Source organism: Hakea prostrata, chromosome 5 (genome assembly GCF_041222555.1).
Source record: "Hakea prostrata isolate BN-2017 chromosome 5, UWA_Hpros_2, whole genome shotgun sequence".
NCBI classification, from domain to species: domain Eukaryota; kingdom Viridiplantae; phylum Streptophyta; class Magnoliopsida; order Proteales; family Proteaceae; genus Hakea; species Hakea prostrata.
In genome coordinates this window covers 44,661,720-44,686,736 of record NC_142604.1, presented here as the reverse complement: position 1 = coordinate 44,686,736, position 25,017 = coordinate 44,661,720, and the positions used below count along the sequence as shown (strand labels likewise).

The 25,017-nt window shown below is 37.2% G+C and overlaps 1 protein-coding gene across 3 annotated transcripts in view; it reads right to left on the bottom strand.

Moving 5' to 3' along the window:
* ABH1 (ARM repeat superfamily protein) overlaps positions 1 to 25,017 on the bottom strand; it is a 78,188-nt gene that overhangs the window by 6,251 nt on the left and 46,920 nt on the right. For all 3 annotated transcript variants that reach the window (XM_089157202.1, XM_089157200.1, XM_089157199.1), the window contains exons 13-17: positions 21,058 to 21,126; positions 20,650 to 20,768; positions 20,365 to 20,503; positions 17,823 to 18,323; positions 10,149 to 10,448 (exon numbers count right to left, since the gene is read on the bottom strand). In XM_089157202.1, the coding sequence (XP_089013328.1) occupies positions 10,149 to 10,448; positions 17,823 to 18,323; positions 20,365 to 20,503; positions 20,650 to 20,768; positions 21,058 to 21,126 (1,128 nt within the window). The remainder of the gene's footprint in view (positions 1 to 10,148; positions 10,449 to 17,822; positions 18,324 to 20,364; positions 20,504 to 20,649; positions 20,769 to 21,057; positions 21,127 to 25,017) is intronic.

The following is a 25,017-nucleotide window of genomic DNA, read 5'->3' as shown; positions in this document are numbered from 1 at the left end:
ATGGTTTACAATTATAATTTCCACACCTATTCATTTGGGGTCATATCATCTCCTAGATAATGAAAGGGCAAGGGTCAAAGAAAGGGTCTGGCTATATAGGTTGCTGCCTGGTTGTCACAAAATAGTTTCATAAGTTCTTTCATTCTAAATCCAAGTTCCTGCATAAGCCCCTTAATCCAAAGTGATTCTCACTGTATGAGTCATTGCTCTATATTCAACTTTTGCACTAGAAAGTGCCACTGTGGTTTGTGTCTTGCTCCACCAAATGATAAGATTTGAAGGTCAATAACTTGTGGTAGATTTTGATCATCCATTGAACCTACCCAATCTGCATCTAAGTATGCTTGAAATTCAATAATTGCATTGGGGTTGTAAATTAACCCTTTTCCTGGAGCAACCTTTAACCTAACATTTCTTCTTAGGTTTTTGCATATACCTACTCACCACTCCAACTGCATAAGAAATATCCAGTCGCGTGATCGTTAAATAAATTAACTTTCCCACAATTTGTCAGTATCTATGGGGGTCTTCATAGTCCTCATTATCATCGTCAAGGCTAAATTTTCCATCCATCGAGGTTTCAGCTGGTTTACACTCAAGTTTGTCAGTTTCAGCTAAATCAAGGACATATATTCTTTGGGAGAGGCTCATTCCTTTTTGACTTCTCACCACCTTAAATTTCCCAAGAAATAGGTTAGTTGGCCCAAATCGGTGATCTGAAATTGCTATTGTAAATATGTTTTTACTTGATCAATGCCTTCCCTATCATTTCCCAATATGATGATGTCATGCATCTACATAGACAACTAAACCACAATTTTGTCTCTTTCTTCTTTACCATCACTGAATGATTTGAGTAGCAGGTCCAGAAGCCAATTTTTGAAACTATGGAAACAAACTAACCATACTTTACTCTTAGTGACTATTTTAAGCCATAGATGGAGCAATGGAGTTTACAAACCTTGGTAGAATTCCACCCCTGAGCATCATACCCAGGAGGTTGCTCCATATACACTTCTTCTATAAGATCACCATATAAAAATGTTGTTTTGACATCTAACTGGAACAAGGGCCAATCCAAATTGGTAGCAAGTGAAAGAAGAATACAAACTGAATTTAATCTTGCCACTTATGAGAAGGTCCCAAAATAGTCTAGGCCATATGTTTGGTTATACCCTTTGGCCATAAGACGCTCTCAAGTGATCAACTGTCCCATCAGCATGATATTTAACTACATACACCCATAGACACCCTACAATTTCATTTCCAGGAGGTAGGTCCACTAATGTCCAAGTGTTACGAGAATGCATAGCATCTATCTCAGTGTCCATTGCAGCCTTCAAGCCAGGATTATTTAGGGCTTCGGTTACGAAAGTGGGTATAGGGCAAGCATTAAGGGATTCAAGAACTTGATAGGCCGAAGGTCAATGAGAGGTAGCTACAAAGTTGGTTATAGGGTCGGCGATATTGTCTGCATTTTTCTGAGTGCAAAATCTTTTAGGTTCTCGAAGAGCGATTGGAAGGTCTGCAGAACTATCAGCAATAGGAAGTACATTCAGTGTAGGTACATGTGAGTGATCATGCTGCCTAGGACCACCTGCCATTTTCTTCTTTCTCTAATAAGTCCGTATAGAAATTGGAGGTGTCACAATCATGGTGGGAGATCTCGCTACCATGAAAAACCGAGATCTCGACCATCTCGGCGAGATCTCGGTCAAGATATGCCATTTTTTGGGTGTCAACTCGATAGCCCATCTCGGTGGGTTTTAAGGTCCCAGTTAGGCTAAAACTTGGTTTTTAGCCTATTTGATGCCTTTTGAACACACTAGTGGCCTTGAATTTGTGAGAAAACAGCCCTAAGTATGATTTCTAAGTCTACCCATATTGTGAAACCGAAATGCTGTAGGATTAGAGAATGCAAGGTTATATAACATATAATATAAAACCATTAATGCTGTAGGATTAGAGAATGCAAGGTTATATAACATGTAATATAAAACCTGAAGGCATATAAATGAAAATCATGTGTATCAAATCAAGGAAGAAATTTCGACCGAAACAGGAATTTCGACCTTGCAAAAGGCGAAATTCGACGTTGGTCGAAATTTCGACAAACGGAAACTTTTCCGAAAATGAGAACTTCAACGGGCCTCATATGGACTCAAAATGATTTGGATTCTTGTATACTACCTATTTCAAGCATAATAAACACAATGGAACTAGTATTTTGTAAAAACAAAACTATTGAAAATTTATCATTCAAGTATACTAACAAATGACGGTTCCGACAAGTGCAAACCGATGCATACATGCATAGAATCAACAACATACATGAATTGTTTGGTAGAATGGTTACATATACAACAAGTCAACAAAATAAAATGACCGACTAGATCAAGTGATGGTGTCTCAAATATATAAAGCTAAAGCCTATATATCATATATACATAAAATAAAAATACATAATTTTAGAAAATAATTATTAAAATGAAAAAATGGTAGCAAATAAAAAACAGATAAGTTTAACAAAACACAATTATAGATCATAGTCCTAGGCTAAACATATATTAATTCAAGGCAATACAAGATCATTTAAGGCATGAACAAAACAAAATAAAAAAAAGGGGAAGTTTGGAACGTGGGGTGGCTCATGCTTCACATTCTATTGTTCGGAGTTTCCTTGTAGCATTGTGGCTAGGAGGTGTTTGGAGGCAAAAATGAGCAAAAGTGGTTTTGAAGGCAAATGAGTAGTGAAAATGGGATAGAAATCAACAAAAACTAAGGAAAACAAGTTGGAATGCTGATATGTCGAAATTTTGGTCGAAATGGTCGAAATCTCGAAATTCGGCGAAATGATACTTTCCGAAATAATTGAAATTCGTTCGTTTTTAAAAATGCAGACATTTCGACCGAAATTCGACAATTTCGGTCGAATTTTCCTCTATGTATCAAATACATCAAATAACTTAAATGTCATCAAGATAACATTCATATGAGTATTACAATCTTAACTTTCAAGAATAGAATGATAAAAGTATACAACCGTTAGAAGTTTTATATAAGTCATTAACGCATAAGTTCATAAGACAAGTAGAGGATGATTGAGCTTTCTTTGATGTTGTAGATGTGCTAAAAGTAGTGCAAGGAAACTTGGCTGAAATCTACAAAAAAATTGGTAAAAATTGAGAGTTCCAGCGAGATATGGCGAGATTTGGGGCGAGATATGGCAAGATCTCGAGCGAGATATCCCATCTCGCAGATCTCGCCCTTGATCTCGTCTCGGTTTATGAAAAAACCAAAATTTCATCTCGCGAGATCTCCCACCATGGTCACAATCGTTGGCTCATCAGGTATAGGTATTACAGGAAGAGGAAAACCAAATTTTTTAGAATCAGTAATATGGAGTATTTTGAAAAAGTTGACATCCGTATTAAAAATATTTGCGATGTGTAATGGGTCAACACACTTATAACCTTTTTGGGTTTTAGAGTATCCTAAAAAATATACATTTGACAGCCCGACAATTTCTTTGATGGATGAAAAATATGAGCAAAACAGATGCACCCAAAAATTCGAGGTGAGAGACTAAATAGAGACAATCCGAATAAACCACTTTAAAGGGGATTTTGTTTTGAAGAACTGACGAGGGCAAGTGATTAATCAAAGTACAGGCGATTAAAATAGCATCACACCAAAACCTTTTGGGAACATTCATGTGCAGCAAAAGTGATCATGCAACCTTTACGAGGTGTCGATTTTCCCGCTCGGCGGCTCCATTTTGTTGAGGAGTGTTAGAGCAACTTGTCTAATGGATGGTCCCTCTTGAAGCACAAGACAAAGAAATCTCATTCTTTGAATACTCTAGAGCATTATCTAATTGAAAATTTTTAATTGCTTTGCCAAATTGTGTTTGAATTTCTGTACAAAAATGTTGAAAAATCATCATAAATTCAGATCTGGATTTTAATAAATATAACCATGTCATTCGAGAACAATCATCAACAAAAGTCACAAAATATTTATAAGTGAATCGATTTGAAATCTTAGAAGGACCCCATAGTCTAAATGCACTAAATCAAAAATTTATGGACTTTTGTAAACAAAGGAAGGAAAGGAAGTTCTATAGTGTTTTCCTAACTCGCAAGCTTCGCATTCAAAAGATGTAACATCTTTGCAAGAGGGAACTACAATTCTAAGTTTTGATAAAGATAAGTGACCTAAACGTCTATGCCATTGTAGGGCACTCAGTTCTAACATAGAATTAGCAGCGATAGAATTTAAGGCGATGATTCCAGGTAGTATAATCCATCTCATTCATATCGTAAACCAATCATTCTCCTTGTCCTTCGTCCTAAAACTCACAGAAAGCTTGATTAAAAACAACAGTGCAATTAAAGTCATGAAAAAGCTTACTAACAGATAAAAGGTTGACAGGAAAATTAGGTATGAAAAGTACAGATCTTAGGGTGAAATTGGGATAAGGAGATACATTTCCAATTCCCGTGGCAGGTATGGTAGTGCCATTGGCCAATATAATGGGTGAAGAAAAAAAAAATTTCCAGTTAAAAAGTAGGGTGGAATTTCCTATCATATGAGAGGAGGTTCCAAAGTCTATCAACCAAGAATTAGGACTAGAAGAAAGGAAAACAAGGTTACTTAAGTGTGCCAATGTCGCAGCTATGGTAGGTTGAAGAGAGGCTTCAATTTGTTGAAGGCATTGAAGAATCTAAGTTATCTCGTCTTTAGTAGTCGAACTACCTAGATTTGAACTTGAAGGTGCCTCAACGGTGTTTACAACTTCAGATCAATACTGATTGTTAAGATTGCCTGCCCAATCAGGTTTACCATGCTTTGCCAACATGTTTCTTCAGTATGATTTTGTTTGCCACAATGAGTACATGTTTGTGATGCTCTTTTAGAGTTAAGTTGAATTTCTTCCCCTACCATGTCCACGGACAAAGGCTCCTCTACCTCTAAATGGGATCCCTCACCCGCGACTAGCCACCATTGCTGAATTGTCTTCTTAGGTAGGGCAACAATATTCCCTGTAGGATCATGCATTGCAATCTAAAGAAGCTTTCAGATAGAGATGGTAACTTTTCACTTGTCAGAATTTGGTTGCAAACACAATGATTATCTAGGCTTAGACCAGCTAGGAATTCTGCCAATTGTATTTCTGCCCTTTTTTCTTGTAACTTTTCAGCATCTGTAGTAATAGGCTGGTAACAGCCAATTCTCCCAATATCCCTTTGTATGTATTGTAGTAGTCAACTAGGGATTGTCTCCTCGTGCAATACTGAACCACTTTTCATAGAGATGGTAAATATTTTTCTCACCAGAGTAAGTTTCCTTCAGACCATCCCAGATATTCTTGGCAGTAGCAACATGATATTGTTAGCAGACTGTGGCTCAACACTATTCTAGATCCAGATTTTAATGGTGGAATCGTCTCTAGTCCATGTTTCGAATTCTGCAACAGATTTCTCATTCGATGTCCCAATTTTGATGGGTCTTGTGTTAGATGGTTCTCTTTTCATTTGACACGTATGAAGGCAAGCACCGATTGGGACCATAGTAAATAGTTACCAACGTCATTCAGTTTGCTGGTGGTGATTTGAATATGAAATGATTCAATTTTTGCAAATTCGGCCATTGAGTAGAGATAAGAGGTAGGTTACAGAAGATTTAATGGTGCATAAAAAATACCTATCGGTATTTTGTATTTTGGGTATCTTAATGGCACTGAACCAGCATAGTAGGCAGCTTAGCGGTGCTACAACCAAGAGAACAGCAAGAACTTTGAAGTCGATCAGGGGGGGAAGAGAGAGAGAGAGAAGAGTCCCTAGATCAAACTACAGCTCTGATGCCATGAAGCAGTAAAGAACAGAATTCAGCAAGAGATGACGGTGGGAGAGAAAGAGAAGATGGAGAGAGGTATTGTGTGTGTGTACTCTCCTCTTGTAATTCTTTATTTATAATAGAGAGTTGCAGTCCTATACTATTTAGGAAAGTAAATATCAGTCTAAATTAGAACAAAAAATAACCAAAAACTAACATCCCAAAACAGCTTTGACTTGCGCAACTGCACTACAAGAAACTTGCGGCCCACGTATTGGTTCGACAGTAGCTTCCCACAGCTTCAAGCCTTGAGTTTTTATTAATTTTCAACTGTCCTCCTTACAGGGGGGTGGGGGGGCTATAGCCTTACATTAGAGGGAAAAGACTTGGACTTACACAAGGAACCAAAGTGGACTCAACTAGGGAATCCTTTATAGATTAGGATCCCCCTTTACAACTCAATTAATAAGCTACACTAAAAAGAAATCTTTAAGATAACAACTTGAAGCTAACTAATAACCAGGACCACAAAATAACAAAGTAATTAATAATTATCTAGAAGGAATCTTGCAAATAGATTCCAACTTACGTTAACTATCAATTAAAGAAAAGAAAATAGTTCTAGAGAGGCGAAGAATCTAACTAGGCTTAGTAGACCCCAAGGAGGGGCATGATAAATGACTAGAATACGCATTAGGGCATTTGGCCAGCTTGTTGATGCGCCAACTAGGCTTGGTCATAGGGCCCATCTTCAGTGGTTCCTTTGGGAGGGCTGGGCCTGGCTACATCAATGGGACTTTTTTGTCTACTGTTCAGAGCAGTGGATCACATCTTACCAGTACTACACATCTCATGGGATGGATCCACCAAGGAACTCAACTTGGAATTGAGCGAAGATGTCAAATGAGAGTTTCTTTTTGGTTATTTACTTTGTGGCTATTGTATTTGTAATTTTGCACGAAATGTTTAAAGTATGCGATAAAATTTGTTGAATTGTACAAGTCATATTTCCTATATGCTCACGAGCCACATCTTCAGATACACCAGTCTCATACATGTATGACTGAATTGATTTCAGCATATCACCTCTCTCTAATTCAGCCTACATATATATGATTTAAAAATCTTATTTGTCAGAATAGCTCATGTCATTTATAGTAATAATAATTGGAACATCTCCATGCACTTTAATTACTGACATACATACCACTGAAGTAGCACGATCATCAACAAGTCTAACTACCAAAGATGAGCAGCGTATGAGACTGATCAAGTCATAAAACAACACTGGAGGATTACTTAAACAATACTGTGATTTCTATAGCAGGCAATGTCATGATCGGTCATTCATTTTCCTTACTGCCACACAGTAACTATTAGAGATCAAGAGGCATTAGATCACGTTCGTATTTGTCAAACCTCTCAAGTATACTAGCAATCGAAATGATAAACTTTTCATTCGTTTTTATAGCAAAATGCATGTGCCATTTTGTTCTTTATGCTTTAATTTATTTGCAAAAAATTCAAAAGCACAGATTAAAAAAACCATGAAAACAGCACCAAAATCAAGGATCAAGATGTCCTAGGAAAATTCATAGGTTTTGACCAAGATGGTCGAAATTTCAACCCCATCTTGGTTTCGAAGCTGGTCAAAACTAGCTCGAAACCGAGATCTGTCCCAAACTTTAGCAACCTCAACCCCCCCAATCCTAGTCAAACCAACCTCGAAACTGAGATTTCGACCCTTAGATTAGACTAGGATTTGGTTGGTCCAATAGGGCTGAAATAGGGAGGCAAGGTCACTAGGGTCAGGGCGGATAAGGTCACTAAAGTTTGGGACAGATCTACTAGTTAGATTGGCTTAGATCTTACCTTGAATTTTGGGTCTCTACTCTCTAGAAAAAATTGAAAATTCCCCCAAAAAAATAAAATAAAATAAAGAAAGAAAGGTGGAATGGGAACTAGGGTTACCATTTTTAGGGGTTTCAAGTGGTTTTAGGGCTGGAATGGGGAATCTACGGTTTAGGGGTTTGGGTGAGGAGGGGAATGCCGCAAGAGAGAAAGGAGAGGAAGAACGGAGGGTACAATGGAGAAGAGAGGAGGGGAAGGGTAAGGGCAGGGATGCAGGATGTTACTTGTAATGGACGAGAGAAGGTTGAAAATTGCAGAAAATTAAAATGATCAGGGCTGCTGCAGGTTTCCTCCCTCCCAAAATATCTCCTTGCATCAGCTTTATTAATCATCAAAAGCTGACTAGCTGATTTGTTTATAAGTGTGGGGCTTTACATTAAAGAACTCATAGTTGGACTCAAATTGGAAAGTAGAACAAACAAGGACTTCTACTTTACTTGGGACCCCTACTCACACTAGGACACTCACTTGCCCAACATGGAAGGATTCAAATTACAGCACAAAGCATAGGTGGACTAGTCTCCTAGTAGAGTTCGGACTACAACTAAAGGAATCATTCTCTAAATAGGACTCCTAAGTCCTGAAGGACTCTTTCATAAATTAACAAAGGACTCAAATAACAGAATAAAGATAGACTTGAACTCCTAACAAGATTCTTACTTGGACTCGATTAATTTGGGTTAGAGTAGGGGTACCCAAAATGCCCCAGCTGCTGAAAAGACTCCACGCGGCTGGGTTGAACCGTGGAGTGCTGGGCAGCAACCTTATGCCATATTTCGGCCATTGGGGCACCTGTCTTGGATGGCCCTGGGTCTGGTTCACATCACTTTGTAGGTCATTTTTGGTAAAAGTAGGGCAACATTAAGGAATTATGCACTGGGTCAAGGTCATCAAGGTCAAGGTCAGGGTCATGGCCAAGGTAAGGGTTAAGTATCTATGGGGTCAAGGACTCAAGGTCAAGGTCAAGGTCAAGGTCAGGGTTGGGCTAGGGTATTTAGGGTTAGGGTGGTCAGGACTTTAAAAAGCCCAAACCCACCCTGCTGCAGCCATGGGCATGATCAAGGTTATAGGTATCCTTCAATGTCCACCCAAACTACCAATAAATATCCTATATTCCAGATAATGATATAGTATGGTACTGATGTGATACCCAGAAAAAAAATGGAATAGTACATACAAGAATCTCATCCCATATATATAATCAATTGATAGCACTTGCCTCTTGTACTTTATTCTTTTCTTTATACATAAAATTGTTCATACTAGTAAAGACACATGCAAATACACACGTTTTGTACTATTCAAATATAACTCTAAAGTTAGATTATTTAAGTATTCTCATTGATTTTTTAAATAAATTTATTTAATTTAGCACTAAGCTATATTAATATTTTTAGCTATCTTTGTGTTAACTTTAGGATATCATCAATTCATGTTGCATTTTTCATATGCAGTTGCAGTTCCATATATTTCATCCTCGAAATCGAACTAAATATAGTTATAACAAAATAGTTAAGACCTCATAATGTCAAATAAATAATAAAAAAATGATATGAGTATATAGTTAGTGGCTGTACATTTGAGAGAGGAAAAGTCAAGGGCATTTAAGGTAATGTCAAAGGATACTCTCATGATTCTCAATTGTAATATAATTAATTTTCAAATTCTCTTTTTTTTCAAATGAAATGCCAAAAAAAACATGAAGGTATCCGCTTAGTGACCAATTAAAATAATAACTAATGTTTCATAAAATTTCAAGTATGGCCTTAATAATCAATTAATTATTTTTGGGTAAAAGTAATCAATTAATTAAGATTTTTTAAAAGAAACTGACAATAATTATCATCATACCTAACCTATAGAAAGAAAATTTATGGATGACTTAAAATAACAGTTGACATTGGATAGAATTTCAAGTATGATTTTAATAACCAATTAAGTATCTAGTTTTGGGGGAAAGTAATCAATTGATTATGAATTTGTCATTATCATTAGATCCAAAGAATGCAAATTTTACAGTTCTGGACATTACTTAACCAAGTAGATTAATTTAATAAAGAGGGATTTTTAGGGTATGGAAATGTAGCCATGTTCTTTGTGCACATGCTTTTATATAGTAGTATGATATAGTAGATTATGCTTCAAAACCATGTTTTGCATATACACTAAGCATTGCCATATGTTTCTTGATCATTTCATACATATCTAGTGTATCTTGCTTCAACATTATACCCTACTACTCTAAAAATCGGCATTTTGAGTTGATACCCGACAACAACGTCTTAATTGTCGGGCTTGACTAAGCAAAAGTTTAAATGAAGAACCACAGCAACACAAACATAGCCGAGAGTTCAATAACAAAAACACCAACAATTTGATACAACTAGTGGCAATATTACCTCGTTTTCCTGAAGGGCTCGAGTGAGAAGGGCAGCCTTTGCCTCTAAAGAATCACGCGTGGAGACTTCATGCTCTTTCGCTTTCTCAGTGTATGATTTAAGGCGCTTCATTCTTGCAGGGTTTTCACCCATTACAGGTTCACCATTAACAACGGTAAGTTTTGACTCAGCAGCCTCTAGGTCTGCTTTAACCTTTGCTGTGGCTTCCTCAGCTGATAGAACAGCCTTCTCAAGGGATGAAATTTCTTTCCTTAAATCAGATACACGATTGTATGTCTTCTCGACTGCATTCCTAAGAATCTACATAGAAAAGTTTTACAATAGGTAAACTCCAGGAGAGAAGGCTAAAAAAATTTATAAGCATAAGAGTGATCTATTACATTTGCCAACTAGTACACTGAACTACTAGCTAAAATCCCCCCCCCCCCCAAACACACACAAAAAAAGAACCCACACACAAGAAAAAAAGAAATCCATGCAGTGGAAGTTTTCACTAAGAATTAGACGACAGGAATTAAGGGGAATAAGGGCAACACATTGATGTTACAAGTTTACATTAAACAAGTAAACAGCAAGAATTGGACAGCAAATATCCAGTAGTGCCAAACTATGAAAATAAATTAAGTGAAACCTTAAGATTTATCCACAAAACCAAGAGGAAGAGAACATGACTAACATTATTCCAAATAAACAAGTTTTTTATCTGTAAATTTTATACCAAAAACCAAACAATTTAGAGACAAGTATCAGATGCGCTGCATGAAAATAGAAAATTGGGTAATGCATCATGTAATGCATGTCTACATTCATCAAATTAAAATCAAGAGTGTCAGCTGTTCATGACTTTCTTTCATATATTAAAAATCTACAATATGTGCAACGCCTCACAAAAACAGGCTATCTGACTGATGGAGATATGTGACTGAACAGCAAGCAGGTAACAAACACAACAGGAAAAACATGGGCAATCTGGTATATTATACTAGAAAGAGAAGATTCTGATCAGATGGCTGAACAGAACTGGCCAGAGCTTAGATGCAGTGATCAGATAACTAAAATATCGAGAACCGATATCTAAAACTCCATATTAAACAAGAATACTTGACCCCCAAAAAAAAGAACACAACAAGATCAGATAGGATATAGGGGTAACATTTGATGATATCAAGGGAGCAGGATCAACATATAAAATTCACAATTTAACGAGAAATAAACAATATCAACAAAAAACAAAGAATGGATACAAGAAGGTACAAACAAAGTGCTATACAAGAGAAATCAGGGAACCAACAGTTGATAGGCACAAATAAGAAAGAAAACAACGAAGTTGAGCGTCAATAAAGATTAAAAAACAAAAAGTAAATTGTAAATAACAGAAGTTGTTACATTACGAGAAAAGGAAACAGAAAAGAGGGCAAACAAAAAGAGAGGTTGGGTTGGATAGTGAACTCACAAAATAGTCAGATGCTACTAGTGGAAAAGCAAACACATCATCAGCCACTCCGATTTTCTCACCCTCACCATCTAAGAGGGGAAGTGTTATAACTATATTTATAGAAGAAAAATAAAAGAAACAACAGGACTCCAAACTAACTAGTAGATGAAGAACAAACCCTTGTGTAGGAAAAATCTAGCTAGGTGGCTCCAGTTTCTAAAATGAAATAAAGACAGCATGTACCCATGCATGATCTATGGAAGAGGGAAAAAAGAGAGAGATCCTACAAGGAGCCATCAACTTTAATCCAAAAATACTGAGACCCACTCCCCCACACAACCCCCCCCCCCCAAAAAAAAAAAAAAAAAAAAGAGAGAAAAGAAAAGAAAAGAAAGAAATTCCTTTTATCCAGCCATCAACACAGATGAAGAGTGAAGGGTCTATTCATCCTCATTTACACAATCATCAATAGCCTGTGGACTCACAAAAAAATAATCTGACCAGCATCATCAAATTGCTTCTCAATTAAGAGCCCAAAAGGCCAACAGTTAAGAACACAAAAAACACCCTATGTATTTTTATTCTATCTTCAATTGACATAAAAAAACTTCTTCATTTGCAGCAGCCAGATGAAACATCTCCTTAAGGCTTGAAGACTACTTGATACACTTTTTAAGAATGATATCCAAGGCCCTCTGATTTCTCCTTTCATCAGATGCCAAAAGCATTTTGCTAGGCTTCTTGTCCGTTAATGAGGACATGCTGATTCTATTATTTTAATCCTTCGTATGAAAGCAATTCTGCCAAGCTAGTGCCCAAATAAATCGAGCATGTTCTCAACCAAAAATGTATATATATACCCGGAAGACCATCATTCAACTTCAAGCAAAATATTTTTTTTATGAACTATACAACCAACAGTAATGGTAATCATTTGACACAAGAAATCACCAAACACAAAGAACAAATTTGGTTTTTTATGCCAAAGAGATCTGCAATGGAACCTATTTACCTTATTAGGAGAGTTATGAAAACCTATAGAGTGTAAAAATGATCTTCATTGACCTAAAAAACTTATGATAGAGTCCCTAGAGCATTAAATTGGCAAAAACTAGAGAAAAGAAATGTTGCAAGCAAATACATAGGCACAATTAAAAACATATATGATAATTCAGTCAAGCGCAAGAATGGTGAAGGGGAGCAAGGTAGTGAATTCTAAATTTGAGTTGAGCTACATTAAGGATCAGCTTTAAGCACATATTTATTTGCACTTATAATAGACGATTCAACCAAAGACATTCATGATGAGGTTCCTTAGTGTATGTTTTTTTCTATATTGTTATGGTTGATGCGACACTGCCATGGAAAAAATTCCGGTCAAAATTACAGAAATTTAGATTGAAATATCTGCAAATTTTGAAAAATGAACAAAACTCCAAGAATTTCCCTAAAATTAAGAGTGTTGACCGAAATTTCGGAAATTTCAACCATTTCGCAAGTTTCGACCGAAATTTCAAAGGTTTTGACACTAAAACTTGTTTTCCCTTGGTTTTTGTTAATTTTATCCCATTTTCACCTAATTTCCACAACTACTTTACCTTCAAACACCTTTTTTCTCCTTTTTTGCCTTCAAACACCTTTTAAGCCACAATAGCTATTCATAGGCCTAAGCCCAAACTACAAAGGAAACTCGTCAGCCAAAGAAGTGAAACATGAGCCATACCCAACAGTTCCAGACTTCCATTTTTTTCAGTTTTGTTTTCTTCAAGCCTTAAATGATCTTGTGTTGCTTTAAAATTAATTTAGGTTTAGTCTGGGACTACTGATCTATGATTATGTGTTGTTAAACTTATATTTTGATTGTTGCAACAATTTTTTTAATTTTTGTTATCTTAAAAACTATTTTCTAAATTTCAAAATACATATGCATATATGGGCTTAAACTTAATACATGTTAGACACCATCATTTGATCTAGTAGGTCATTGTATTTTGTTGACTGGTTGTATGTATAATCATTCTATCAAACAGTTCATGTATGCTGATAATTGATAAAGGACATCAATGGATAGTTTCGAGTTTATCAATGACGTAGGCGCAAAGATCATCCAATGACAACATCTATGCGGATGGACGACGAGTTTGGAAGTTATCGGATTGCCAGGGTCCCATGGTTTGATGAGGAGCACTACTCATAGGTAGTTTGTCATGTTATTTTCTTTAGTCTTAGTGGGTTGGGTATTAGTTTACTATTGATTTATTTATTTATTTATTTATTTTAGTCTTAGTGGGCTAGACCTAGAGTATATTTTGGCCCAATTTTGAATTAGTTTGGGTTTGATTATATTGCTACTTTAGTTGGGGTTATTTTGAGAATTCAACATATAGGGTTGGGAGGGATTAGTTCTATTATTTAAATCTTATATGGGAATCGTTTGGCAGCAAGAATGAATGAAAACAAAAAAGATTTCATTCTCTCTCTTGTGCAAATCTCTCTTGGCGTGGTTTCTTTCCTCTCTCGAGTAAGTTCCTCTCCTCCTTCTCCTACTTTCTCTCTTGCGTGAATCAGGTTTCTCTCTTCTTCTTTTCTTCCCTGTCCAACATATTTGCTTTCTTCTCTCTTCTTTCTTTCTATTCTTCTCAAGTTTCTTTTCTTTTCTTTCTTTTTTTTTCTTTTTTTCCTTTTCTTTCTTCCTCTTTCCCTACTATTATGTCTATCAGAACTTTCTTCTTTCTCTGCCGTACCCTTTTTTATTTCTTTCTTTTCTTTCTCTCCTTCTCTATTCTCACTTCTTGTACAACAACCTTGTTGTATTTCTCCATTCTAACCCTCCTATCCATTCTTGGGTTTCATGACTTCATCATTGTTTAGAAATATTTTCTTTCTATTATTTTTGTCCCTAGATGTTTTCTAACCCGTGTTTTGGCAGCTAGAACCAGCAGATAACTTTATCCCTCGTTAAATATTTATCGTTTTATATTTATTCTTTGGTAGTAGTTTTCTTTAAACAAAGCATCCTAGGATTTGATCATGCCTAGATGACCTTCTAGAGCCAAGAGAGCATGGATTTGATCCAAATAAACCAGGAGACTATGGATGTGACCCTGACCTAGAGTCCACACAGATGAGGAGGGCAATGATGATGAGTAGGGAGCAAGCTAGGATTGATGACATGAGGAGGCAACAGAGGGCTATGGGTTATGGGTCTTCTAGAGAACCAGTAGGTATGGAAGGCCACACATAGCTCCCAAGTTCCTATAAGGGGAAGTCAGAGTGTGAGGGAGGAAATTTCTATCCCACGGGCCCCAACAAGGGGTCAAGTTTCATCAGCACATCCTACAGATTCGGATCTTGAGATTCTTCGTAAGGACCTTGGTGTCTCTGCCCCTACCAACGACCAGGGTGTTTCTTCATTTGTTAAGCAAATCTTCCACTCTATGCCACAATCATATGCAGTTGAGTCAGTTCCTTATCCAAGGATTCCCAACTTCTCGCCATCAAGACATCTTAGGCATAGGAATGAGACCACATACAGAGTTGCACTTGCTGACTTTGTCAACTTTATGGAGCAAACATCATGGGACGTGTATTGTCATTTGTATAGCGTGCAGAGGGAAGAAGGAGACATGGAATAGAGCAGACTTGTACTTGGTAATATTCTCAGTTCTTCTCATATATGCCATATACTTGAATGTTACCTTTTCAATGATTTTTGTGGTAAATTAGTAATTCCATTATGTTTATAATGCTTGAAATAGGTAGTATGCAAGAATTCAAATCATTTTGAGTCCATATGAAGTTCGAAACTTTAGGGGGAAAATCAAATGTTTCAACCAAAACTTCTGTCGAAACCCAGAAATCTTGCACTTTCCTTGGGTCAAATCCATGTTTCGACCAAAACTGCTTCCTTGGGCAAGACCATAGGGGTTTGAACCAAAACAGGGGTATTTTGGTCAGTATCCACCCATGGTTCAAGTCCTATTTTTCTGGAATAAGTCCAGCCAATTTTATGCAGTCCTTCTCTACTTTTCTTGGTTAGTTAAGAGTCCTAGTTTGTGAGTTATGTAAGAGTTCTATTTTGTTTTAGAGTTGTTTGTTTGAGTCCTAAGTTGTCTTAATTAGCATTGTGCTTTTTAAGTTAAAGTTTAGTTAAGCATGTGTTTTTAGTAGATTCTATAAATCTAGGATTGAGGTCTTTTTGAGTGTTTCGGTCAAGAGTTGGAATCTTTATCTATTAGGGAATCCCAACCCAAGTCAAAGTGTCTTTTTGAAGGCTATAAATAGCCCATTAGTCCTGTAATTTTAAGTTTTGAGCTGATGAAATTCTGAGTTGAAGAAAGACTTGAGAGAGGCCGTGGATGTCCCAAGGTGGGGAAGCATGCAGCTGGATCATGCTAGTGTTTTCTGCAATTTGGAAGTTCATCTTCTTCAAACTTCAGCAGCAACCTAGTCCAAGCTTTCCCCAAGTACAGCCCCTCCACTCCAAAGCAACATATTGCAGTACCCTCCCTCTCTTGCTTAGACCTAGAAACCACCCCAACCATCGCACCTACCCCCTCTCCCTTCCCTTCCACTTCAGCAAACCCTACTCCTTCCCCTAGCAACTGTAGCCCTCCCCCTTTCCCGCTTGTTCCCTGCAATAACTGCAGCCCCCACTTGTAAACCATCTTCCCCTAGAGTCGCACCAACCCCTAGACTGCTTCCCTAAAGTCATTTTCCCCAAATAGCCCATTTTCCTTACCCCAGAAAATTTCTGTACTTGCATCTTCTAACTAGGAAGAATTCTGCAGAATTTCAAAACATCTGAAAACCCTAAATTAGATATACCAGACCTTAAACCTTCTAAATCCTTGAAACCCAATTCTAAATTTACAGAACCAGCAAAGGCAGATCCAAACCCACCCTGGCCGAACCTTCCCTAACCCTGATTTTGACTTTTAGTTCAACTCAGACCTGGAATTCAAATTACAGTGAAGTTCAAAACTGATTTCCAGTTACAGCAGGGTTATCTGAAGCTCTAGAAGATCTTAAGGCCCCTGAATCACCCACCCTTCTGCTGGAATTCTTGGGCAACCCTAAAATCTACGGAAATTCCCAAATTACCCCTAGATTCGAGTTTACATCACAATTTTAGGTGACATAGAGAATGATGTTTCCCAAAGAACTAAAATATAGTTGATGAGATGGACACGAGCGTTTGGGGTCTTGTATGATTGACATATTCCTTTTCAAGCAAAAGGAAAATTCTATAGGCCCATCATATGACCAGCTATGGTGTATGCCATATGGTGCAAAGTGTTGGGCTATTAAGCAGCATCATATAGATAAACCCAATGTAGCCAAAATGAGGATGGAAAAATGGATCAATAAACAAACTAGGAAGGATAAAATAATGAATGATCACATCAGAGTTGGTCCAAAAGTAGTTCCGATAAATGATAAGCTATGAGAAAGTCGAATGAGGTGGCACGTCCACACTCAACGGAGGCCTTTGAAGAGAAATGATTTAATCCAGATCCAAGGAATTAGAAGACATACAAAGACCTAGGATAACCTAAGGAGAAGTGTGAGAAAGGATATCCATAGCTTATGGGCCCAAACAAAGTTGATTGGAAAGAAATGATCCATGTCACCCACCCCATTTAGTTTGAATAAGGCTTCTTGTTGTTGTTTTGGAGATATATAATAGTGAAACCATCCATTTAGGTTAGCATATAATAATACTTTAAAATAAAAAAGAAAAGGAAAGAAGGTATTATGACAAAAAATAATTTAAAAAACAAAATCAAGATTTCCTATTACTCAAACCAAAATAATTATAAAAATAAAAAAAAAAAAAAATCAAGATTTCCTATTTCTCAAACCTCTACTCATATACATTAAACGAATTTGTCATTAGGACCAGCGAGTTTGACAACAAATCTAACATTTATCAAGAAAGAAATAACCACTAAATCATTACTAAGATTTACTGCATGATGTCAACTATTAGTTTCCCCATAAGCAATTTAAAATTTGCAAAACTAGCATATTTCTCTTCCTTGACATTATTAGACCAACCCACTTCAACTCAGAAGTGGAACCAGTTTGCTTCAAACAAGGAATTTTAGAGTCTTGTCTCCAGGTCTTAGTTTTACATTTATGATGCTTAAAGAGAAAAGCCATCTCTTGTTACAGAAAAGGAAAAGGACAACTAAGCATATACAGATCCTATCTAACTACAGGAACTTACAACATACCTCCCATGGATGATCTGATGAATGAAACTGCTCAACATTAGATGGGGAGAAAACCCACTTTACAATGGCTAAATTAGATATAAGCCGGTAACCCATCATTCGGTCGATGGCAATAGCCTTTGTCTGAGCATTGTTCTTCCAATACAAACTGATTTCATCTATCAGCATCACTTGCTTATCCAGATCAGGACACAGCTTCGCAATCACTTGGCCATATCTCTCTAATACGGTGATCAAATGAGTAAAACTTTTCGATCCAATGTCAAGAAAGGTTTGAATAACCACCTCAAGTGCAACTGTAAAGCCATGAATTGAGTTAATACTCTCTTCAACCCAAGAAATAATCTCTTGGTGTGTTACCTTCCCTTTCACCATGCTGCTGAGCTGAAGAGAAAGTGCATGTGCTTCTCCTCTTTCACTACCATCTTCTGCACTATACTTGAAGTTTGGGCCACCCTTAGGGGGAAGCAACTCCTCCAATGTAGGAGCACTTTCAATACTCTGTACAAAGAAAACGATAAAGTCAACAAAATCAATAAAAGATAATAATAAACTTCATTCAACATTCAATTAAAAACAAGTAAAAATAACAAGAAAAATGGCCGATGGAAACTCACAGGTCGCCCCAAGTCCACCTAGTGTTCCTTTACCGAACAAAAGCAAGAGTTTAATGGTTGAAGACCTTGAATCCCATTATATAAATAATAAACCACTAGCTTCAATCAGTTACAACATTCAGTACCAGATTCTGCTTTACAAACCCACTCATATTTTTTTGAAAAAGATTTTCCTTGGTGGCATTTTTAACTGATATTTATGGATTGTACATCTAGTTGCACAATGGAAATAGTGATGTTGGGAATTTTAACAGCTGAATATCAACAGCAAGTTCAAGACTGGCCACATTGTTAAGAATTCCAGAATGAGATAAAATCATTTACCTGCCCATGTATTTGCGTTTTACCCCTTTATTTCCAGAAGTCAATTTTTTTCCAGTAAGTTCTAACTTTTCCATTGGAGTTCTTGGCCAAATCCACTTGAGATAAAACTTGACACTTGACATATAAGCAGAGGACCCCAGGGCCTACCAGCCCACAAAAGTTTAGCTCCATCTGACTTTGCAACATGGTACATGTTTGTATTGTCCACGAAATTCATAATGGACATGCTATCCTAGGAATTACCTCCCTATACCATCTCAAATTATTCTGTGCTTTGATTTCGAATTTTTTAAAAGGTTTTGGCTTAATAGCTTTGGTGAAATGTGTGTGTGTGTGGGGGGGGGGGGGGGGGGGGGGGGCAAGATTTTCAATTCTGCAATTAGTCTTATATTGTGAAGGGCAGGAAGCAACACAAAACAATGGGGGATCTTGCATATATGATGTAATAGAGGCAATATAAACAATATCTTGAATATTATTTAGAAACAGTTTACTCAGCACCAGAGGCGATCATCTTGGTATTTCTTTTACAAAACATTGGTTCAATTTGAATTTGAGTAACATGCATATCTAGATTTTGAGGTGATTTAACTGGTCACAGGTAGATGCTTTAAGGGATACAACATGGATCATTCACTTTGATGGTGCCCCAAATGGAAGGCTAGAGTACGACTTGGATTTTCCATGCAGAAAATTCTATGGCTAAAGTATTCTAGAAATAATAAATTGCAACCATTTATTTTTGTGGCCTATCACTCATAGTGGGCCCAATACTAGGATTTTTGCCAAGTTCCAACAGTCAGTGAGGGAACAATTTGCAGCTGGAGCTTCTTGTGGAAAGCTGAGAGAAATCAGGTATACACCCGACCTCTTTCTCCCACCGCCTCTTCTCCTTTCCCTTCCTCTCTTCCCTTCCTTCTAGATGTTCCACCGTTTTCTATTCCTTCTCTTTCCTCCTCCCCCACCTACAATTTCTTAAACATCTTCAATTTCATCAGGTTTAACCAGAACTAGGAGTTCTGCCAGTTCAAAGTATAAAGCAGATTCTATATCTGTTTCAATTCTTTTCTAGTTGCTATTAGGTTTAATAGTACATTTTTTAGAAGTCTAATAAGAGTAGAAACTGGTTATTAATTTCTGTTTTAATAGTAGCATGAGTAGCGGGGCATGCATCAAATTTTTCAGTTTAATGAATGAATACAAGGACCATGCGCAGCTTCAGTACAAATTTTTCTTCTGCTCTATAGTGGTCTTCTGATGAGAAAACCCAGTATTTTCATCTGAGCTTTGGCTTATGGCATGGGCACTGGTTTCAATCAACAAGTGACCTGTTTTTGACTCCTCTTACTTGCTTGGAGCATCTTGCCTTGGATTAATTCGTTTTCCATTTAAATCCTTGAATAAACTGGTCCTGTGACTGTGGGGCATGCATGGTACCAGGAAATAGTTAGACCAAAGGCCTGGATACCATTGTTAGCGTACACACACACAAACAGGTCCAACAGCATGGTCAAGTCTTCTCCAATTGAAACCCTTAGTAAGGAAGAATACTGGAAGTAATTATCAGAAAAGATGAATAAAAACTGGGCACACTGTTATACCTGCCTGATTTTCTCCCAATATGAGAGACGGACTTCCCTCTCCAATACTTCCTGAACAAATACTCGTTGAGGTGCCCACTTTGGAAGCTCCAGTACGTAAGCCCACTCTTCCCATGGCCAAAAGAACTGAAAGTTTGATCTGATGAGAAAGAACCAACAGTTAGGCTTGAGCATGTGCCCAAATGCAAGCATGCAAGCTAAACACAAACTCAATCCAAAAGGATCCAATAAAAAATGTTAGTTCTGCCAAAATCACGTGGTCTTCTTCCTGACACAATAACTTACAGGTGGTGCGAGAACCACAGGATCAACCGCGTTCGACATTCCATATCCAAATCAGCAATTCTCTCAAAAAGGGAGCGAACTGCTCCAGCCACAACAGATGGAAAAGCCCCAGGAAGAGCCTAAATATAAACCACTGTCAGTAGACAACAGAAATTTGCAGAATGCCTCGATCAAATCAATGAAATCAACTTACACCTCTCTAAGATTAAGAATTATTTCGAAAAACTCATAATCATCACAGCATAAGAAAGCTTTCATCACTAGTGAGGGAATCATCCAACAAAAGGAAAACTAGCTGCATAAATGCAACCATAATCCACTGCATTTGCACTAGTTTTCCATAATAAACAACTAAGGGTGCAAGATTGTGGAAGGACATTGATACACTGGGGATAGCATTCATATTACCTTGCAAAGGTCAATAATAACCAGCGTATAGTAAATTGGCTTAAACGGAGGGTGAGGCAGTAAAAGCAGCTGCAAAAGACCAAAATGAAAATATATTTTTATAAAGTCCACCAAAATAAAGCTGCACAATTAAGATAGACAAACAATTCATTTCAAACTTGAGATGGATGAGAAGAATTGCTAAAATCAGATGCATCAAACATCAACAAGGGATACAGTTTAAATTCTACTACTGATCGGTTAAATGTAAAGAAAGTTTATTATGCACAAACAAGGACCCCCTCTTGTCGCATATGGGGGGGGGGGGGGGGGGAAGAAAGAAGAATAGATTAACTCCTCTCCAAGGTAAAAGCCAAGGAAAGCTCAAATATATAAATTCCAATGATAAATCCGAACCAAATGTTGACCTAATAAAGAACTGGCCCCGAAACTATGGCCAGGATTGCAATGTCAACCTGGAGTGGACACTGGTTGAAAAGACTGACCAAGACTGACTCCAGTGAAGTCATTTTCACTTATGCAATATAAACTTAGTTGTACATAAAATGATATAGAAAGATTATTTTAATCATAAAGGACATAAAACCTATCAATTTCCCCTACCAAATATGAAGGTACTCACATCACATTGACATCATTTACAACTTTGTTTTTTCATTCTTGCAGTTATATCAGGGCACTCTCGAAAACCCTCCACTCATCTACCATTGTGTTCTTCTCCCACTGCTAATTCATATAGAATGTTTGCAATTTTATATGGATTTTAAGCCACACAAAATTTGGGTTGAAGAGAAACTTAGGCTGAAAATCAAGCAACAGCATAGCACAAATAAGATTAACTTGTGGAAATTTTTAACCACCCCTGCGCAAACCCTGAAAAATGAAACACTAGCTAAATTTCTAATTTTCTTTTTGTACTTCAAATATCTTTTTTAGTCAAGCTACCAGCATGGTTCAAAATCTCGGTCTCAAGCCTGATCTCAGCCAGCCAAGAAATCAAGATCTCGCGAGCCAAGATCAGGTAAAAGAAATAGGCCAACTCGAATGCCCATCTCGGTAGGTTTTAGGGGTCAAGTTGGGCTGACACTTGGTATTTAGCTTATTTTAGGGCCCTTCTAAACACAACAGTGGCCTTAGATTTTGTGAGGAAAAAAAAGTGTATGTATTAGTTCCAACTCAACCCAAACTTCGAAACCGAAATGCAAAAGGAATGAACATGCAGTCTTATGAAACATGAAATAAAGAACCATATTGATATAAATGAAGACATGAAGGTTTAAAGTGATAACATAATCAAACATCTTAGATCATTCGCAATTCCATCCATATCAGTACTCTGTAGAACATTACAACGTCATGAGAGTAGAGTACAAGCATCATGAATTATTTTTTTTCCCCCATGAAATTGTAGATCCACAAAAATGTTCAACATAGATGTAATACACACTCAAACACCAAGTCTAAAACATATTGTTTGGAAAATGTCATGTATGTGTTCTTCATTCTGAGTGAATGCAGGGTGGGGAAGCCAGGGGGCAAGAGCTTTGCGCAGAAATTATTTTTGAGCAGAAATTGCATTCAGATTCATTACCCAACAGCCTAGATTACCCTGACAGATTTATGCTATTGATTATATCTCGAATTATAGTTTTGATATAAATATGTAACACTCCTCTCTCTGTAACTAACTTTTGACAATTGAGATTAGTGAGTTGTTTGTGGCTGTCGGTTCCCTTCTCCTTTAGGGTATCCCATGTAAAAAATATCGTGTCCCTGAGTTCATTTTTTTCTTCTTCTCTTTCGTTGTGTCATTGCTCCCAGGATTTTATCCTAAGAGGAAAATTGGGGGGAAAAGCACCTTCCTTGATGAACACCTTCAAAATCCCTTGATTGTTGTTGATTTCTTATTGTAGATGAGCTAAGGAAAGTGTACAAGTGTTGCAGCTGAAGCTCCGGCAGGTTTTCAGCCAAAATTCCAGCAAAAACTCAAGAAACAGCACCTAGGAAGAAGTTGGGATTGAGAGCGCCGAAAGAGTCAAGTCAAGATTGTGAGATCCCGACTCGACTCATTGAGCTGGTTGATTTAAAAGAGGATCTCAAACCAGGATCCCGATTGAACCAAGAGCTTGACTCGACTTAGACCTTGGTAGAGATCCAGAATTTTTATGGTTTCACAATGAAACTAGTCTCGAGTTTTTGAGATCCCGAAATCTTGCAAGACCTCAAACCATGGCTACCAAATCAACTAGATCAATCAAAAGTAAACCACCTCAAACATGTTGAACTGCTAACGTGGGTGATAACTAAAAAAGGTCATTCTAAGCATAAGTGCATAACAGGTAATTCCTAGTTGCAATTCATGTAAGATGTTCCACCACATACTTATGTGTACTGCCAGTGCCTCTCTATCCATGTTGCCGCCCCCACCACCATGGCCACATTGACAGACCTTCTTTGTCTCTTCCCAAGCTTGATGTGAATCCCTTTTTGAAGGATAAACAACCAAACAATGACAATGTATAAAAAGCTAAACCATAGCAATTGTTACTCCATCTCGGTCTCACAAACATTCAGCCAATGTTAACACAATTGCTACTCTACCTAGCCATTTTTTCTCCACAGATTCAGGACCACACCTCATCTTATCTAAAGCAGGTAATCATTTTCATGCTAGTTACTTTAACTTTTCCAATTTTTGTATTGCTCTCCATCATTCTCTCTCCTCTTCTTCTTCATAGATTCTGATGATATTTCATATTGTCATATGGTAGAAGAAGATGAAATACTACACAAACACATAATTACCAGGGTTCTTGTGCTGTGAAGATTTGATGTTTACCTATAAATTTACTGCTGCAACTTGTTACTGCATCACCGCTGTATTTTATAACCTCTACATGTTGAAAGGTTTTTGCTCATGGATAGTTCTGCTATTGTTAATCAATCCAGCAACACACGACTAGCAGTCACTCAGGGCGTAAGAAATTTGGGAATGCTGCTGGGTTATTGCAGTGAATACTAACTAGTTTCATCTGTTTTCATGGTCTTTTGCTGCAAATATATGTCGGTTAAACCTCCATATATCACGTTAGATAGTCTGCTAGTTAAATTCTGTGAGCAAGAATAACTCAAACCATGAATCTGTCAGGCTGCCCCTAAGGAAAAATCCTGCTCAAAGATTTCAACCTGAATTCAAATCTGCTCTCTGCTTACCACCAGACTCGGGTTGCAGAAATTTATTCTGATCATTTTATTTCTATTTATTTAGACTGTTTCTTGGTTGGAATAGATATGTCCTGCAGTAATCATCCTCTGCCAAAAGTTTTAGGCAAGTCGAAGGCCATATCCGAGAGTTTTAATGGAACTCATATTTCTTGTTGGTACTAGTTCAAGGTGTAGAAGTTGAAAACAATCTTATTTCCACCTTCAGTCTTAATATTTCTAATTTTGATTGTTTAATTACCTGATGGAGATCACAGGTCCATGTTAGGTGCAGGAATCCCAAAACCTGCCCCAGTTTAGTTCTGGGACTCAACTGCAGGAGCCAGCCTTGTCTAATGATGAGGCAGGATTTTGTTGGCTAAGTGGACCATAACACAACACAGCTCAAGCCAGATAGAAACATGAACAAGGTTAGAGTTCAAGGAAAAATAATACTTTTCAGAGTTATTTATCACATAAACAATGGTAATGGAGCCTATAAGTCCAGCCAGCATAGAGGACAATATTTACTTTCTATTTTACACATATGTTCTACTTTTAATTATTTTTTATTCCCATGTAACAGGTGGTTATGGTTTCTAATTTCATATTCTGAAGGTAGATTAACCTTTTAATTCAAAGGTTCTATTTCAGTCCTCTCCTTCCTTTTAGTTGCATAAAGCTTCTATTTTTGTTTGGTAACGTGGTCCTACAATGAAAACAATCCATTGAGAAGCCAATTACCATGATCTGCTACAA